This window comes from Peromyscus maniculatus, chromosome 14 (genome assembly GCF_049852395.1).
Source record: "Peromyscus maniculatus bairdii isolate BWxNUB_F1_BW_parent chromosome 14, HU_Pman_BW_mat_3.1, whole genome shotgun sequence".
NCBI classification, from domain to species: Eukaryota; Metazoa; Chordata; class Mammalia; order Rodentia; family Cricetidae; genus Peromyscus; species Peromyscus maniculatus.
In genome coordinates this window covers 56327636-56347666 of record NC_134865.1, presented here as the reverse complement: position 1 = coordinate 56347666, position 20031 = coordinate 56327636, and the positions used below count along the sequence as shown (strand labels likewise).

General features: G+C 47.4%; 1 protein-coding gene across 5 annotated transcripts in view; it reads left to right on the top strand.

The window, feature by feature from the left end:
* Window positions 1-20031, top strand: part of Heatr4 (HEAT repeat containing 4) — a 34466-nt gene that overhangs the window by 716 nt on the left and 13719 nt on the right. For 3 of the 5 annotated variants that reach the window (XM_076551033.1, XM_076551036.1, XM_076551037.1), the window contains exons 2-9: window positions 5334-6265; window positions 8079-8269; window positions 9127-9267; window positions 10601-10804; window positions 12680-12823; window positions 16223-16384; window positions 17932-18092; window positions 18677-18781. In XM_076551033.1, the coding sequence (XP_076407148.1) occupies window positions 5382-6265; window positions 8079-8269; window positions 9127-9267; window positions 10601-10804; window positions 12680-12823; window positions 16223-16384; window positions 17932-18092; window positions 18677-18781 (1992 nt within the window). In that variant the 5' untranslated portion in view covers window positions 5334-5381. Of the gene's footprint in view, window positions 1-102; window positions 1536-5333; window positions 6266-8078; window positions 8270-9126; window positions 9268-10600; window positions 10805-12679; window positions 12824-16222; window positions 16385-17931; window positions 18093-18676; window positions 18782-20031 lie in introns of those variants that run through there. The other 2 variants (XM_076551034.1, XM_076551035.1) reach the window with 2 other exon arrangements.

Genomic DNA, 20031 nt, shown 5'->3' with positions numbered 1-20031 from the left:
AGTCCCATGACCAGTGGACTTCATGTTTCATGGGTTGTTTGACCCTTTACCTGGATTCCGTACATGTGTAAAAATAACCCAATGATGTCATGGTTATTTTTCTTTTTACACTGTGCTCTCATATTGGCCCTCTAGGCAAACATTACTTCCTACTCATCGTGGACTTTACACATTTCCCAATTGTTTCATAAGCTATCATTTCCAACCAAAGATGGACTTTTCTTCTTCCAAGGCTTTGAACCTTAATAACAAGGATAATTGCACATCTTTGTTCTTGCAGAAACCTGCAACTGTATAAGCTGTACTTGTCTCTGCTCCCAAGAAGACTACTGTGTTAGTCTTTGTCAATTTGACCCAAACTAGAAACACGTTGGAACAGGGAACCTTGGTTGAGGGATTACCTCCATCATATGGTCTGATATGACACTGATGATTGACGTGAGAGGGTCCAGCCCACTGGGGCCGGCTCCAGCCTGGGCAGATTGTCCTGAGTTTTATAAGAAAGCTGGCAGGGAAGTGGAGAGTTAGCTCAGTGATTAAGAGGACTGGTTGTCCTTCCAAAGGATCGGGGTTCGATTCCCACACCTATACGGCAGGTCACAGCTGTGTGTAAGTCCAGCTGCAGGTGATATGTGACATATACATACAGGCAAAACACCCATACACATAAAACAAAATAAAATTTTAAAAAAGGAAGAAAGAGAGTTGGCTGAGTATGAGCAGAAGGAAAGCAAGGCAGGTCCTCAGTGGTTCTTGCTTCCAGGTTCCTGCCTGAGTTGCGGCCCTGACATCCGGAAGTGACTGACAGATAAACTTCCTCCTCTAGTTGGTTTTGGTCAGAGTTTTATCACAGTTATAGAAAAGGTGACCAGGACAACTACTCAAGAAATTTCCCAGGCAAAGCTTTTTACCCAGTTTCAAGTGATCTCACACTGTGCTGGTCAGGAGTCACCAAACTCTAACTTGCCCGGTGTTCTGGAAAATGCCAGGAGTTGCGTATCCAGGTGTTCTGCAGTTGGCTCTTTCTCAGCAGGATGTAAGAGCTCCAGGAGTGGGGGTCAGGGAGGGGGGCATACGAAGCTGTGTACACTTAGAGGGTTTGCTTTTGTTTTTTTGCAATAAGTAACTAGGAAATCTGGTCAGCTGCCAATCAACAAATATGAAAGCATTTCTTAAAGCTCAGTTTACAAAGAAGGAAATTTAATAAGTAGTTGAAGATGCCCCAACCAAACCCACAGTTTCTGTGAACGGACTTGGATTCTGAAGGCTCGTTGCCTGGTGACCACAGTTAGCAGCGAAGCAGCTTTGGAACCTAAGGAACCAAGGAAGGTTCACAAGGCAGAATCTTGCTTCTCTTGAAGACTGTACTGTAGGACGCTGTTCCACTCGGAAGGTAATTTCAAACCACCGCAGCTTTAGCAGGATCTGAAGTCTTCATCAGCGTCAGCTGCATGGGGACAGGGTAGACAGGCAACTGAGAAGACTGAGCTGTGTAGAAGAGACAGCCAGACAACTACAGACCTGCGATTATACAGGTCTCATCTTGCTGGGGCTGGGGTTTGGAAGGCACTAGAGTAGACTGGTTTTTGTTGTTATTGCTTTGGGTTTTTTGTTTTGTTTGGTTTTTGTTTTTCGAGACAGGGTTTCTCTGTATAGCCCTGGCTTTCCTGGAACTCTTTTAGTAGACCAGACTGGCCTTAAACTCGGAGATTGCCTACCTCTGCCTCCTGAGTGCTGGGATTAAAGGCTGGTGATACCACCACCCAGCTGAGCAGACTGTTTTTATGGCACTATAAATGAAACAGACAGCTCTCACCTCAAAGGAATAAAAGAGGTAGTTTATTCTGGAGTCAAATATTAGTAACCATAGCCTGGGAGTTTTGGTTTTTCCAAATACCATGTTCCAATAAGGTAACAATTTCATGATGGTTTTGTAGAAAGAAAAGGCCATAAATCCAGAAACTTGTCAAATATATTGGTATAAACATAAGATAGGTGGGTTACAGCAATACTAGCTGCTAACACTCAGCCTTTAGATTGGTGAAAACTAGTAGTCTGCCGAATTAATACATTTCACAGGGTTTCACCCAGTAGTCACAGATGTGCGATTAGACAGAAAGGTGGGAAAGGAATGGCTATTTAGGGAGCTAAAGAAAGCTCTAGGTAAACTCTGGGCAGACTGCAACCCCCCCAAACTCTCCACGATATTTGAAATTCAGTTAACCTGCCTTGTAGAAGGCTCCGTGGGCTTCCTGTTCACAGCACTTCCCAGTGTATTCTCTGCAGACAGCTGTACAGCCATGTGAATTGTGGTGTGACATGGAAGTCAGGTTCAGAAGGGAGAGGGGAAGGCAGAGAGGCAGTTGGGAAGAAGCCAGGCTAAGAGCCTGGGTTCCTTGAAGCAGGATGGAAAACAGGAAACATGCTCCCAAGAACAGAGGAGCCCCCATTCCAGAGTCCAGTTGAAGCCTCTCACTGAATGAGAAGCAAGAATTACAATAACCGCTTATGGCCTTTCTTCCTTCCCAGCTGTACACCCGCATTTTCCTGCAGATCTCACCAGAAACCCCTCTCACAGGGAAAGGATATGCACTAAAACCCCTTGTGCAGCGCCATGTTGTAACAGAACGTGGCCAGTCAGAGTAGGAGGTTTGTTTAGGAAAGGAAGCTGCAGTGGTCTGAATGAGAATAACCCCCATACACTCATCTGTTTGAATACTTGGTTCCCAGTTGTGGAACTGTTTGGGAAGGATTAGGAGGTGTGGCATTGTGGGGGGACAGGTGTCACTTTGAGAGTTCAAAAGACCCATACTGTCGTGAGCTCTCAGCTGCTAGTCCAGCCAGCATGCCTGCTGTTTGCCATCATGATGCCGCATCATGATGGACTTTTAACCCTCTGAAACCATAAACCCAATGAAATATAAGTTTGCCATAGTCATGATGTCTTACCGAAGCAATGGAAAAGTAACTCGTGCCGGGTGGCACTCAGGAGGCAGAGCCAGGCGGATCTCTGAGTTAGAGGCCAGCCTGGTCTACAGAGAAAGTTCCAGGACAGGCTCCAAAGCTACATAGAGAAACCATGTCTCGAAAAACCAGAAAAAGAAAAAAAAAAAAAAAAGGGAAGAAAAGTAACTCATACAGTAGCTATGACCAATTACCCTTCAGAATACGCTTTATTTGGAGAGTGACTTGGGGCAGATGAGTGGGAATGACATGGTCTTGAAGTGGGAGAGCAGACAGGAAAAATACAGCACTGTAACAGACAGCCCAGTGGAGACTTGGAAAGATCTCTCCCTTCAAAACCCGGAGGGGAGCTGCATTAGGAGAGAGCCTCGTGAAGCGGAGCATTAAGAGAGACAGCAGCCACGTGTGCATGGCAGGAGTCCTGAACGGAGAGAGGGGCCCTTCAGTTCCCAAAGAACAAAGGAAATTCCTTACTTTTATAGGTTTTCAGGGGGTGGCAGGACGGTCCATACCATATCATTTAGTCTGGCTAGCCTATGTGCCAAGGGGCAGGCATTAGGCAGGACCATCTTGAAGCTGTGAGAGGAGGGGGGAGCTGCAAGGTCACAGCACTGCTTGGCTTCTTATCAACTCTGTCCAATAAAGGGAAGAAGGTAGACAGACAGCCAAACACAGAGACAGACAGACAGACAGACATAGTGAGTATGCGCACGCGGGCTGGAGCTTTAAAAATGGACTTATCATGTATTCCTTCCTTTTCAGTCAGCCATCATATCAGATTCTCTGAGAATGCATGACGACTGATGACAATATGATACTCTTTGTGATTACACTGGTACAAAATTCCTTACGACACAGGTTAAATGCATGTCAGGGACACCCTCGGCTACTCTACATGGACAGGAGGGAAACCCATCCTCGTCCTGTTTTTCAAGTTGGTGAGGTAGCTCCGTGGGTAAAGGTGCTAGCCTCCAAGGTTGATGACCTTGGCTCCCACATTACCCAACTTAACCCTCCACGAGTGTACCTTGGCATATGTACCCACCCAATAAAATAAATTATATAACTGTGATTAAAAAAAAAATAAGATGCTCAGAGCCAAAATACTTCCTGACATAGGAGCAAGATCCACACTAATGTGTAAGAATATGAAGAACACTAATAGCAGTCTCCCCCAACAGTTAATTTTCAACTAGCCAGAGCAGGCACTGTTTCAGGAGAAATATCTCCTTGTGACAAGCCTTTACCTTTGCCCTAATTCTTCTAGTCCAACTATTTAAATATCAAATGCCCTTGTGGCCAGGTGGCCTTGTGGTTGTGAAGAAGTGAGACAAACTAATGTTTTCATAAAAATAAAATCCCAGAGGGATATAAAAATAATCCTGTGTGGCTTAATTTAAAGGAAGTTGTCAATTCCGTCCTGTAAGCAAACGGTCTAGATGAAATGACCCCGACAGAAAGAAACCTCACAGGGTCAAGTCTCATTCCTAGAAGATGGTGCCCTGGGGACAGAGAGCATGTGCTACATGCTACAGAGCAAAGGGGGTCATCTGGCCCGCTGGCTCGCTGGAACAATTCAGGACCAACAGGAGTTGGCCAGAGTGACAGATGTGCTTGCCCAGGCAGTGGCCGGACCTGCGGCTGAGTAATCCGGCTGCGACTCGGCCCAGGGCCAGGGTGGCATAGTGCTCCTTGATTTATAAGGTCAAGTATGACAACGCAGCCTGGTCGAGAAAGAGCTGGCGGGCAGGCAGGAATTGAACTGAACCGAGAAGAAGCAGGTCAAGTTATGTCAAGTACAGATGCAATGCCATTTCATGTAGGGGACGAGAGAGCAAGCCGCACTGTGGGGAGGGAGGGAGGGAGGGAGGGAGGGAGGAATGCCCAGAGAACAGCTGGGGGATCCAGCCGGCTTAAGCAGGACAAAGTTACCCCCAACCCCAACCCCTTGCTCTCCGAAGGGTGGGGTCTAGCCTGGGTGGGGTCTAGCCTGGACTGCCTGAGCTCACCCGGCTACCCTACCCGTGCCTCCTAGTAGCTGGGACAACATCAGGTGTGCACTGCTGTACCCAGCTCCTTACAAGCTGTTTAAACAGTGAAATGGAAATATCTGAATTTAAAAAAAGAAAAAGAAAAAATGGAACTGCGAGGTACTGTTGAAAATCCATGATCGCTCATAAGGCCTAGAGGCCTGAGCTTTGTAGACAAACGTGAGAATTTGAAGCAAGAGTCTGATTAAGAAATATTTGGAACGCTGTACTCGTTTTCTTCTTGTTCTCTAAATTCCCAGGACTTCCTTACTCCGCTGTGGGCTTCCAGCTCCTCCTAGTTAGTGCAGAGTACTCACTCTCTCTCTCGGGTGCCTGCAGGTCCTGCTTGTGAACCCGCCGTGCGGACAGGAGGACTGGAAGGGAAACATGACCAGGCCCCACCAGAAAAAGGCTTCCTCCGTCCCGTGCCCCGAGTCACAACTCCCTCGGCTGCGATGGGGCATGATCTTCCTCTACTCAAAATCCGCCGACCAGGGGGGGTGTACCTCCGTCTCCAGAGTGCCACCTCTCTTCCGCTTCAGCCCGCGGTACTGTGAGCATCTCAAGAACCAGTATCTGCAAAGGGCGGCGGCCGACCTCTCCTTCTCTCCGGATGTGAGGTGGCAGCGAGGCCTGCCCAGCATGCCTTTCTACCAGTACAGTTTTAAGCACATCTACGACACGGATGACATCATCCCGCCTCTGCAGGCCAGGAAGACCCACACCGAGAAACCTGGCTACGTCAGGGCCCTGCACACCCCAGCCCGCTTGGCAGGAGGCGCCACCCGTTTTGCCAAGACACAGAGCCCCGCGCGTTCTAAAAAGAAGCTTAAGAAAATAAGAAAGCCGGGAGGCCTGGACCAGAACCCATCTCCCCCACGCCCCCGCTATGTCCGCTTGAAGCCAGATCCACTGGACCTGTCGCCCTCCCCAGATGAGAGTCTGGAGGAAAGGGAGACCTGGCTTCCACCTGGTGAGAAGGAGGCCCGGGGCTGGGAAGCCATCGTGCTGGAGAAGCTGGACAAGCGGACGGCGCGATGGATCCAGAGCAAGCGCCCGCTGAGGCCGGGGCAGTCGCCCAACAAATGGCAGAGCTTCCTGCGCCAGCAGTACGACTGGAGCCACATTCGCGATGAGCTCACGTCCGAGAGCGACCTGGATCTCCTCAAAAAGCTGGAGGCCGAAGAAATAGCGGAATTTGAGGGTGAAAATGTCGCCCCGGCCCACAAAGAAGTCAAGAAGCCGGAGCTGCTGCTTCCCGCCTTCTACAGGTAGGCTGGTCTCAAGCGGGCCTGGCGCGGTCCATGGCTCCCCTTCAGGGACGCCCTGTAGGATCCTTACTTGGTGTTTTCCCTGGCGCTGACGATCACACCCATCACTACCCCCGGCTGCACCCCAGCCCACACCTATACTTCAGAATTCACTTTCCCATCAGCCTCTTGTTCACCATCACCACCTGCTTTCTGAGATCTCCTGGAAGTGAGGTCTCCAAGCCCCCTACACTGCTGACATTCTGGGTTGGCCACTATCCTACCATAAGCGGCTGCCCTGTGCTGTATAGGATGTTAGCAGCATCTCTGGTCTTCACCCAGTAGAAACCAGGAACACTTCTCTGTTGTTACCAAGGATGTCTCAGTTGTTACCACCAAGGATGTCCCAGATACTGCCAGATATCTGTGAAGGACAAGATCATACTCTGTTCCGGAGTCACTGTTTTGTTTGTTTGTTTGTTTTGTTTTTTTAGTTTTTCGAGACAGGGTTTCTCTGTGTAGCTTTGCGCCTTTCCGCTTTGGAGACCAGGCTGGCCTCGAACTCACAGAGATCCGCCTGCCTCTGCCTCCGGAGTGCTGGGATTAAAGGCGTGCGCCACCACCGCCCAGCTCGGAGTCACTGTCTTAAAGGGCTCTGTTGTCAGCTTCCAGGAGCTGAGCTCTCAGGCTGATGATCCAGCTCACTTTCGATGTGTCCAGGTTGGCAGTGAGAAGAGCAGAGGGTTCGTGACACTGAGTTTGGTCGGCCTCACTTTGAGCAAGACTCACTGTCACCAAACACAACCAGACTCAGGGCAGAGAACCAAACAATCTGGGAGGAGGAGATGAGCCGACATTTGTCAGATTGCTTCTTTTTCATTCCCAGCTAGAGTGGAGAGAGGAGCTGTTATAATCTCCCTGACATCCAAAAGGAAACAAAAATAAGTGGAAGTATAGTCAGTCAGTCATTGGACAAAAATGAGTTGATTTTTTTTTTGTTGTTGTTGATGCTGGTATTTCAGATAGTCTGTGGAGTGATGGGAATATAGCATAAAAGAACAGATGTACCCACCTAGTGAACAGACAGTAAATTCCCACAGATTCATCGAGGTAACAGAGAAGGCAGATTCGCTTCCCCAAATCCACGCACCTTCTAAGGGAACCAGTGTTAAGAACGATCTGCAGACTGGGCATGATGGCACACGCCTGTGCTCCCAACACTTGGGAGGCAGAGAAACAGGAAGATCACAAGTGTGAGGCCAGCCTGGGGACATACTAAATTCTGGTCTAGCCTGAGCTACATAGCAGGGCCCTTTCTCAGTTTCCCCACCGTACACACAAAAAAGAAAAGGAAAGGTGCTGGAGAGATGGCTCAGAGGTTAAGAGCACTGACTGCTCTTCCAGAGGTCCTGAGTTCAATTCCCAGCAACCACATGGTGGCTCACAACCATCTGTAATGAGATCTGGTGCCCTCTTCTGGCCTGCAGGGATGTGTGCAGACAGAACACTGTATACATAATAAATAAATAAATCTTTAAATGGAAATGGAAAGAGTTGAGCAGGAAGCACAGCTGTCCCTTTCACCACGGTGTCTTCCTGTGACTACAGGGGGCGTGGCTTCATCCGTGGAGGGGAGCAGGGGGCGCTGAAGACAGCCTCTTCCAGGGGTTCCACTTTCAAATGGCCCCACGGAGAGAACGCTGGTCATTAGGCCGTTACCCGGATGTTTCTACACACAGGAGTGTAAGGGGGCTGGCTACAGTGAGTCATGGACCTCATGGAAGGGGGGGCGTCTTCCACTCTCCCCACCTCCCCCTCTCTCGACCCTGCTAAGGTTGCCTGGACACTCCCCAGAAGTACAGACAGTCGAAATCCTGCCTGGCAACAACATGACGGCCGAGGAGATCCAAGAAGAGAGAAGCAACTTCCAGTCTCCCACTCCGAACCCCTTCCGGCAGGTGAACCCCAGAGCCGGGGAGTTTGCCTACTCTACGGACAACACCTTCGAGCAGGAGATTTATTTTGGTAATGGTGCTGGGCTCCAGGGTGGGAGTAGGGGCCACGGAAGTGAGGACATCCTGGGACAAGAAGAGTGGGTGGGTGGCGATGAGGGTCTCTGGGTGCATCTCCCAGTGCCTGTGCAGGATTTGGGGCAGGGCAGCAAGCATTTCTTTTGTCTGCCTCTATCTCTCCATCTTACTAAGGAAGATGGGCTGGGAACGTGCGTGCGTTAGAGCTGACTTTAGGAGCACCCTCTTCTTCTCTGTTCACCCTTTCCTCGCTTTTAGATACCCCCTCTACCCCCATTGACCTGCTATGTTTGAAAAAAACAAAACAAACAGGCTTTGGAATCAGGCAGATTTGTTTAAACACAGGCTTGATTCCTTCTTCATAACCTTTAGCCAATTACAGAATTCCCTCGAGCCTAAATATGATACTTGTAAAGCAGTGTCAACAACGTACTTTGTGTGCAGTAGTCAAGGAAGCATCGGCAGAGCTGCCCAGTGCTCAGGACACGGAGGGTCTCCGTGACTGCCTGTTACCGCCCTTCCTCCCACCGGGGTAGCCTTCCGACGCCCGGCCTTGCAGAACATGATCTGGTCTTACATGTTCCAAGCTGTCCCTTCTTCATCACCTTGCACTTCCATCTTGCTCCTAAACCGCTACTGGCTGGGTCTTCTTAACTAGCACTGCTTAGAAATTAGTTTCTGCTCTACCAATGGAAAACACTATCTTTGGCTCTCCTAGGTCTTTATAAGGCTTCCCTACACTAGACTACTGGCTGTGGCATTTCTAAGCAACAACCACCCTTTAACAATGACCCAAGGGGTTAGACTAGGGGAAACGGAGGGACTGGTCACTCATTGCATCTATCCTCATAGACGGAGTGAAGATCGTTCACCAGATTGGTGGGAAGAAAGACCAAATCGTCTTGGAAAACCTCAATCGGTACGACAAGCACCTCTCTAAGATCTTCCCTGAAACCCCAGAAAAGTGGAGTTTACAGCCTGTTCCTGAAGCACGTAAGGAACATGATCAGAAAACTAGCAGTGAGGGAGTATGGAAGTGAGGGCCCCACCAGCACGGAGGACACTCCCTTCCTAACAACTAAAAAACGATCTCATAACTACTGACTGTTGTCGTAAACTACTGACTGCAAGATGGTGGAACTTGCGTCCAGTTGGAACCTGTATTACCGAGGTGTAAATACACGGTCTAGAGTAATTACCAGTAAGACAGGTGCACTCTCAGGGCTTCCACAGGAAGCCCCTCAGACTCCTCGCCCACCTCTGTGTCCCTGGGCTGGCTCCACCTGCCCACTCCACACTCAACTCATCCTTGCCTCAGGCCCCAGGGTCTTTGATTTTTTTTTTTTTTCATTTTTCTTGGTATGTCTCTGTGTGTGATGGTGTGAGTACATGTATGTGTCGGTACCCAAAAGTAGGCATGTGTGTGGAAGCCTGAAGCTAATGTTAGGAGTCTTCCTCAATTCCTATGCCTCTTATATGCCAGGAGCTCTCAGTTGACCCCAGATATCACCGATAGCGTTAGTCTGGCTAACCTGGTTGTTTTGGGGAGCTCTCCTGTCTCAGATTTTCAAGTGCTGGGATTTCAGGCAGGCTGCCATACCTGCCCACCTTTTAGTTGGGTGCTGGAGATTCAAACCCTGCTCCTCATCTTTGCACAGCAAGGGCTTTACCCACTGGGCCATTTCCCCAGCTCTTCTGGTTTTTTAAGAATAACATTCTTCATCTGGTAAGACAGAGGTGACCAAGAAATGAACTTCTAAAACAAAATGTACCCACCTTCTAAGAGACTGTCTCTCTAGTTCCTATGATTCTTTGTACTACCACTAGTCAGATGGGCTCTGGGGCCAAGCATGTAGCTAGGTATATTAGTCACTGTTCTATGTTATGAAGAGACACCATGACCAAGGCTACTCTTATGAAAGAAAGCATTTAACTGGGGGCTTGTGTACAGGTTCAGAGGCTTAGTCCATTACCATCATGGCAGGGAGCCTGGCCATATGCATGGTGCTAATGCAGTAGCTAAGAGCTACACCCTGGTCTGCAGGCTGAAAAGGGATGCACTGCTTTGGGCTTTTGAACCTCAAAGCCCACACCCAGTGACAGACTTCCAACAAGGCCACGCCTACTCTAACAAGGTCACACCTCCTGATCCTTCTAACCCCTTTCAAACAGTGACACTCCCTGGTGACTAAGCCTTCAAATATATGTGCCTATGGGGGGGCCTTCTTATTCACCCCCCCACACGGTGTATCGCACGTGCAAGCCTGTCCCAGTCACCAGTTCCATAGTCAGGCAGTCAGGTGAGACCTGCCTTTTCACCGCACAGCTTATAAGCTCAGGAAAGGAACCCAGCGTTGGATCGCTTTGCCCACCCCGGTCAAGAGCCTCCTGCTGCAGGTGGGTGAGAAGGATGAGCCTGCCAAGACTAGGAGAGTGAAGAAGCCGGTCCAGCCCCTGAAGGAGGACGTGACCTGGGAGCTGGCGGTGCTGCGGAAGATGCTGCAGGAGTGGAAGACTGCCTGGGCACTCAGTAAGTGAAGGGCGGGCCTGAGACAGTAGGTACTCGTGAGCACGTGTTCCCCAGTCTTGAAAAGTACACCCGCCCCTGTCTTGTAAACTGTAAAAGGCTGGTTGCCTCATTAAGGGGTCTGGAGAAGAACCTTTCGATTGCCAGGCACATGTGGTGGCGCACGCCTTTAATCCCATCACTTAGGAGGCAGAGGCAGGCTGATCTCTGTGAGTTCAAGGCCCGCCTGGTCTACAGAGGGAGTTTCAGGACAGCCTGCAAAGCTACACAGAGAAACCCTGTCTTGAAAAACAAACAAGCAAACAAACAAACAAACAAACAAACAAAAAAGCCTTTCAGTCAGCAGGTGTTAAGTGAGCATTATTTTCATCTACACTGGACTCCTTATGCATGGGCAGGTATGTGTGGGAACTTGAGCAATGCGTGGGAACTCACTGTGTTGCAGGCTTTCTGACCAGAGGAACGGGACACCAGGCTTTTGCAGGAAGCAGTTCATTGTGTGCTAGCACTGTCTGTGGGGTTTTCCTCAAACGCAGAGGAACATGCATTCTGGAACCGAGCTTTCTAGACATTCTTTTGGCTTGTCTGTCTCCCATATAGAGTGACTTACTTTTTGAATGGATGGCTACTTTAGATAACTCCACAGTGAAACTTAAAAAAAAGAAGCTGAGGTGGAAAGGGAGGGGAAGGACGGGAAGGATGAGGAATAGTTGACTGCAGGAGAGATGTGGTGGAGCTGTATGTACTACATTCGGGAGCACTGCCAGCCCACATGGCTGTTTCCTATTTCTCTTCTCTTTGGCTCTTGGGGGCCCTATCACAGCCACACTGAGAAAACTTCACAGGCAGAGACCCTGTCTTACCCATGTCTGGAACATGCTGGATCAATTATCATGACAGGAAAGACAAAAGATACTACCCCAGCATAAGATATGCAGCTATCAAAAGACACTGCCATTGAGTAGAACTCGGTTGGGCAAATTAGATTCTCATGAATCTACCTTCCTTCAAAGAACTTTAAGTAGAAGGCTGAATGCCTCCACCAGCTGAGAACCTCACTCCTTGCTCTGTTTTTGTTTTGTTTTTGCGATGGGAGACTTACTATGTTGCCTAGACTGGTCTTGAACTCATCATGGATTCATGGTCTTTGAGACCGCCAGCCCCCAAATAATGACACACAGACTTTTATTAATTACGAAAGCTTGGCCTTTAGCTTAGGCTTGTTCCCAACTAGCTCTTATAACTTAAATTAACCTGCTTTTAATACTCTACATTCTGCCACTTGGCTCTTTACCTCTCCTCTATTCTGTACGTCTGACTCCCTCCATGTCCCACTTGCGAAATTCCCTCTCTGCTTCCCAGAATTCCTCTCTCTCCCTGGAAGTCCCAGCTATTCTCTCCAGCCTAGCTATTGGCCATTCAGCTCTTTACTAAACCAATCAGAAGGCACCTTAAGCAGAGACACATCTTTACAGTGTACAGAAAGATTATACCACAACAGATTCATGATCCTCGTGTTTTAGCCTAAGTAACCGTGTGCCATCATAACCAGCCAACCACTATATTTTATTCAACATTTATTTTCCACGGAAAGTTATTTAAGCAAAAGCAATAGCATATGAGATTGGGGGAAACTACCTGAGAAATGTGTGACTCATCACAGAAATAACTTGTCAAAGAAGCCTTTCTCTGAATTCTTTATTATGAGCTAATGTGTCCCTTGCATTGTCCTAAGGAAAGAGACTTCTTGTCTGCCCATTTATTGTACAATATCTAACCCTCCCCATTTATTGCACCATATCTAACCCTGCCCATTTATTGCATAATACCTAGCCCTAAATAGGCGGTTCTCTCTTCATTTTTCTTCCTATGACATAGTTATTGAATGGCATCATGAGACAGTGGAAAACCTATTGCGGGGCATAGTCAACATGTATGATGACATAAGGATCCAGGCCATCGTCACATGTGCTACCGCTGCTTTGGAAAGGCCTCGGATTGCCACCAACCAGGAGGACCCAGGTGAGAGCTAGGACTCAGCTATTTGGAAACATCTGAATTGAGAGAGAGGCCTTAGAGATTACTTGAGCTCATTTTCAGATGTAGAAATCAGGGCCTAGAGTCTGCGTGGACAGCCAAGCTCATCTCCAGAGAAGAGACTGAAGCCCTGGATTCCAGTTCAGTGCCCTAGCATTAAGCTCTGGCGTATTGAGCATGTCCTCTACCCCAAAGGCTTTTTGTATTACACTCATCACATCTGTTTGCTCAGTGACTTGCAATGAAGTCCACATTTTCACACTTTGAAATCCCTTTTATAATAACAAAAATCCCAACAGCTGGGGGCTGGCGAGATTGTTCAGTGGTTATGGCCACTAGCTGTTTCTACAGAGGACCCAGGTTCTGTTCCCAGCATCCACATGGGTAGCTCATAACCATCTATACTCCTGTTCTTGGGGATCTGATATCCTCTTCTAGCCTCTACTGGTACCAGGCACACATACGCTACCTTCATACATTCAGACAAAATATTCATACAGAGAAAATAAAAATCTTGAAATATTAGGACTGAAGGTGTAACTCAGTGGTGGAGTGTTGGCCTGGAATGAACAAAGTCCTAGGTTTGAGCCTCAGCAAATATAGGTGGGAAGGGAAAAGGGTGAAAAAAATTACATAAGTGAATTTGACAGCTTTTATTTATTAAAAATGAGTTAGGAATTTTCCCATTTTTGCAGATGGTTTGTAATCTTTTGAGGAAAATAATGTCAACATAATTTCTCTTTTCTAGCAGTAACAGGTGAGCAAACTTGCCCTCCACTAGAGTCAAACTATAACCTCCCAATAATGAAATGTCAGGTGGAAACCCCCGCCCACTCCCCTGTACTGCGTGGGCCTTCTTAGAGTCATCTACCTGAAACCTGGGCCAACTTCTCCTTCTCTGGGCTGGAGACATCCCAGGCTCACTCCATCCTCATACTTCTGGTTGGATAGTAACTGCCTGCTTACACTTCTGCTATTCCTGCAGATAAGGTCAGGGACTGGCCTTATCTCTTCCAACTTGTCGGGTTTTTAAAGGTTCATCCACTTATTTCCTATTTATTGACTTCTAGACATGGGCATTCCCCCAGATGTTGCTAGGATCTGGTGGTGCTGGGGCACAAGCCTTTACGCATGAACTAGCATTCTGCCAACTGAGCTACAGCCCCAGCCTCCTCCAGGTTCTCCGTGTTTGGTGCTCCCTCTGCTGGAAGCCTGTGTCCTCACCTGATCAACCTGCCGACTGCCAGCAGACAACACTTCTCTGAGAAGCCTGCCCTCAGGACTTCAACCTCACTCAGTGCCCTCCCAGATGCTTCTACACAGGCTTTCGTTATTGTTATTTTGTCTTATTTCTTTGAGCAACAAACAGATAGCATTATAATCTCATACCAAATCTGCAAAGTCTGTAGCACTTGACGGGTATGTTCTGAGAGATGTGTCATATAATTTCATCATTGTGCAGACATAATGGGAAATACTCATATGAAAAGAGTTCCAGTGTTATAAGAAGACGCATCTTATAGGACCACTGTGATTATGTGACCCATCACTGACTGAAACATCATTGTATGGCACATGACTGTCCATACAAGGACATCTTTGTCCTCTGAATTGTAATCCCTTTCACAGGTCCTACACATCTAGATTTCGATCTTCTTACCCAAAGAAAATAACTTTATTTTTTTAAATACTCAATAGACTTCTATTTGCTCACAATGCAAACAGTTCCATCTACATCCCTTGATTGACTATCCCTTATTTGAAATGCTTAGGACCAGAAAAAACTTGGATTATTTCCAGATTTTGGAATATTTGAATATACATGAATTATCTTGGACATGAGATGAGTCTCAACATGAAAGTTACTTGCATTCCATATTGCTTTATATATGTAGCCTAAAGGTAATTTCATACAACACTGACACTGTGTCACACTTTCACTGAACCTGCCACATGAGGATAGGTGTGGATATCCCACTTGTGGTGTTGCGTCTGTATTTTGGAGCATTCGGAGTATTTCAGATTTTGGATTCGGAGATCAAGAGTCTTAACTAACGTGTTCTAAACAGATGGCATATGGGCCTACAACCTAAGTGAAAAAACAACAACAACAAAACCAGATGGACTGAGTGTGGAAGTATATGCTTACACTTGGGAAGTATAGGCAGAAAGATCAGGAGTTCCAGGTTAGCCTGGGCTGTAAGAGACCCTCGTAAACAAAACAAACTCATAGTACAAAATCTGAGTCGTGGCTCTGGAGTTTCTTGGGATGATACTTGCAGGCAGAGGTAACAACCCTTTTCTCCTTCTGCCTAAGAATTTAAACTTAGCGCCCATCTTCTCTTCTAAGTTTCTGTTTTCTTTTCATTGATAGTGCTGGAGACCGAGTCCAGCACCTTGTGCCTTCAAAGCAGGTGCTCTACAACTGAGTTAAAATGTTTTCCTATGTTTATAGGCAAAAATTCTTGTGACAATAAGCCCCAGATGGTAAATCACATCAGAGCTGGAAAAAACTCTAAGTGAAAGATACCTGACCACCAGTCTACTTTGGGGCTCCCCGGATGCCTCACTGCACACATGCCCCCGATGCCCCTTAGAAGGGTACCGAGGAAGCTGCTGGAGATCCCCCACTTGTGGAATGTAAATTCACCCCGAGTGGATGCTACAGAATGTTTCACAAACCCCAGACAGAGCTTGGAGAGATGGCTCAGTGGTTAAGGGCACTGGCTGTTTTTCCACAGGACCTGGGTTTGATTCCCAACATGGCAGCTCACCACCACCTATAGCTCCAGTCCCAGAGGATCCAAAGCCCTTTCCGGCCTCTGCAGGCACTGCATACACACGGTACACAGACATACATGCAGGCAAAACACCTAAGATAAAAATAAAAGGTTAAGAAAGACATTTGAACAAACTCAAAAAGAACCCCAGATACAAGGAATGCCTGACATCGCCCGCCGCCGCCCCCCCCCCCCCCCCCCGACAAGCTTGTGATTCTCCTGTGCTCCTGAAGCACAGTGCTGATAGCAAGTATCAATGTTTGTAGTCACGTCTAAAAGACCCATTGGATCCTGCAGTGATACCTGCTTGTCCACAACTCAACCAGAGTTGAAATACTGAATTAGACAGTAAGTAAATGGGCTGGGTTTGTTGCTATGATGAATGGTGGAGGTTACTATAACTAGCCGGATGGATGTAGCTTTAACTTCAGTACTAGAGACCAGATGATAAGGGATTGGAAACTGGTACATCAGCACCTGAATCCTTTGGACATAAAATCCTGACCATCACAGAGATCAACTGAACTGTGATTTAGTAAGCCACAGATGCAGCAGGGTGGACCTTGGTAAGGATGCAAAGGATTGGTACCCTCTTTTATTGCAGAACCAATTATTCCGGATTTGCCAGAGGTCCTCCTGCCTGCTCTAGAGGCTGTTCTGTCTGACAAGAACCCCAATGTGAGGATGGCAGCAGCAATATGTCAATACGCCATACAGTCACACAATCCCACTGCCCGGGACATCATGCAGACTGCCCTTGTGAAGGGTGAGTAACTCCCTGCTACTTTGGACCTGGGATGTGGAATAGAGGTTACCTCACTATCAGCTTTCCCAGTCTTTTCCTTTTCCAATAATGCTGGGATGTCTGCTGCCTTTGGGTTTGAGTTTCTGTTAAGCACATGGGGACAATAGTTTTTTAAAGTAGTTTCATAAAACAAGTGTCATGAACTAGTACCTGGACTAAGCCTTCACAGATTCATTCTATAAACCATGTCCTAAAATGGATGAAACTGGAGATATTACCTTACCTAAAATAAGCTACATACTAAAAGACAATTACCCAGTTTCCTCCATGTGGAAATATAGAAGAGTGATACCATAGGTTAGGGGTGGGGAGCAGAAAGTGGGTGAAGGCAGGTGGGTTTGATCAATGCAGTGCTGTATGCATGCACTGGAACAGCACCCCATTAATAATACAGTTAATACATGCTAGCCAATAATTGTAACGCTAGACTTCTAGCTCAATGGCAGTATGATTGCCCAGCACACTAAGACCCAGAATTCCCCCCACCCCCAAAAAAGGCCAGGTGGTGGTGGCACATGCCTTTAATCCCAGCACTCAGGAGGCAGAGGCAGACAGATCTCTGTGAGTTCGAAGCCAGCCTGGACTACAGAGTGAGTTCCAGGAAAGGCGCAAAGCTACACTGAGAAACTCTGTCTCGTAAAACAAAACAAACAAACAAAAAAGACCCAGAATTTGATCCCTAGTACCAAAAAATAAATACAATGGCCTCTTACATAACATTTTATTATTGAAAAGATAACAATAGCTAAGTACATTTTGAAAGTTCTTTTATTTTTTAAATCACCTCCTGAACACATCATGCTTCCAATTTCTGTGCAGTAACACCTAGGCATTATCATGCTGGTGTTAACAAAGCTGTCAGGTGAGTGGCCACTGACCTATCTTGAGATGAGCTGTTCCTTGCCTTAGAATGGGAAAACCGGTTGACTAGTCTGGCCTTGTGTATATGAACAATCCATTGCTTAATACATCTGTTTTAGGAAGGGACTTCCTCCCAGATCCCTCTGGCCTTCCCAGTCTCCATGGAAAGAAACAGCTTCATTTCTTAGCTATATCAGAAGTGTTACCCAAGAAGAGCTTGCAATGTTTCAGTCAAGCCTCGGAGCACACACCTTTAATTCTAGCACTTGAAAGGTAGAGGCAGGGGGATCAGAAGTCAAGGTCAGGACTGGGGCTACAGCTTGGTGGTATAGGGCTTTGCCCCATGTGCCCTGGATTCTATCCCTAGTACTGCCATCCCCCAAAAAGTTCACGATCATCTCCGCTACACGAAGGGTTTAAGGCTAGCCTGGACTAAATGAAATCCTGTCTTCAAAAAATGTTTTTCAGGTTTTTTGTTTTATTTAAAATCTTAACATGTGGTTGAAGTATGGAGGTGGATTTGCAGACTCGATGGGACACTGGAGTGAGATGTCAGGCAGGTAACAGTCGTAGGTACCAACTCAAACGTGGTTCTCTCTGGGAGAAAACATCGTTCTGAACTCATTTTTTTCAACCCACCGGGACAGGTAATAGTGTGGACAGCTGGGCTGCAGCTCAGTGCTTGGCTATGGAAGGCATTGCCACCTACCCAGTGATCAAGAGGATCCTCTACCAGCTCTTTAACAAGAAGAATGAGGCCACTGAGGAACAGGCCTGTAACCTCCTGAGCCATCTCAGTGGAAAGACGGTATGTGTCCACTTCAGAGTGAGAAGGAAATAAGGTTGTGGGGAGGTAATGTCTAGAGTTGGTGCACATAATGAATCAAGAATGCAGGTGGCTGAGAATGCTAAGCACAGGCCAAGTATACCGAGTCTGTGTAAAACTGAATATGGAGAAGTCTCCAGGGGGATGTGAGAAGCTGGCTGAGAAGTTTCTAACAGCATACAGGTTGAGTCATGATGTGCAGCTCTGCTTCTCACAGAAGCTATCACTAAGACCCCCACAACTCTGTTTCTCTTGGATAGAAACTTGAGACTCCACACAGACTGAGGCAGATAAACCACCCCAGGGACTGGAAACTGTCAGAAGGAAGGCCCTTACTTTCTGCTCAGATTATTAGACCTGTGAGGTTTTTTTATGGTTTATAACTCGAGTCAGATAGAAGAGTGCCCCCGTCTCTTAGAAACTCACTCTGTCCCTCAATGGGAACAAGTATTTTGTGATCTTGGGGCATCTACTATGCTGCATGCCATGTTAGGACAGAATTTCTTCAAGATTCTGGTGTACTAAGAGTGAGCAAGACTATCCATAAAAGTCTTCCTCTTCTTCAGACCCTGATCCACACAATGCTTGCTGTGGAGCTGAACAGCAGGCAATGGAGGGACCGCATCGTGGCCTGCCGTGCTTTCTCCCGGATCAGTGGGAAAATCTGCATTGTAAGTCTCCGTCTGTGAGTTCAGAGAGCCTGGCATGCTGGCCTGGAGTCTTCCTGCTTTTTGTTTCTCTCGAGTATCTCATTGCTGCCTCTTATTCAGAACTTGGAGTATCTCTACGTATCATGTACTTCTCTCACTTTGAGCCAGTGCTTCTTGGTGGGGTAGCAATCCACAAACTGTGATGCAGCCCCTGCCAAATACACATACAACCCGCGAGCAGGCGAGCTTATGAACATGATAGTGATCTGACACTATTTCAGTACCAGCAGACACTATAAAAGTATCAGTCAATGCCGGGCGGTGGTGGCGCACGCCTTTAATCCCAGCACTTGGGAGGCAGAGCCAGGTGGATCTCGGTGAGTTCGAGGCCAGCCTGGGCTACCAAGTGAGTTCCAGGAAAGGCGCAAAGCTACACAGAGAAACCCTGTCTCGAAAAACCAAAAAAAAAAAAAAAGTATCAGTCAATGATGCAGACCTCCCCACCCTCTGATGAATACTGGTCCTTGATTTGAGCAGGAGACTGAACAGACCCAACAATCCAACTGAACCAGTGCCTGTGTTGACTCCCTCAATATTCAGCACACAGGTACAAAAGCCCAGTCCCTGTTTCCCATAACAATGGCAATGCAATTGAAGCATCAAGACTAACAATACAAATGAACTGATGTGGAGCCCTCGGGTGGCCAGCGAGACGGTCTCCCTGGATGGAAGGGCATGCCAAAGACCTGCATGGAGTACCGGGGGACTCCAGGCTTTTGAACTCAAGAGTAGTGCAAACGAAGCACTTCTCATTTTATTATTAAAGCAAGCAAAAGATGAGGTGTTGTTTACAGTTAGCTCCAGCAAATACAAGTGCCAGGAGGGAGTACGCCTGGTGTTAGGTCTCACCATCTTTGGCCATGTGGAAAGAGCCGATGTTCTTCCCGGGCCTTGCTCTTCCCCCAGAGTTCATGTGGACACGCCAGGGCATTCCCTTCATGCCCTTGCTCTCAAGTGTATCCACTTATAGTTTATACAATTCTTTCTAGAAGGCTACCTGTGGGAAGAACATTCTGCACTCTGTCCCATCCACAGTTCACAGTCAGTTCATAGCTTTCTTACACAGGCTTCCACAACTTAATCCCGAGTGAATAGAAGGTGCTCTCTTGAGACTCTCAGGAGACTGGCATGTACTGAATGTAAGTGGTTGAACAACCTGAAGGTGTGGAACTTGGCTACAATTGAAGAAGTTCTGAGCAAGTGAAACCCGA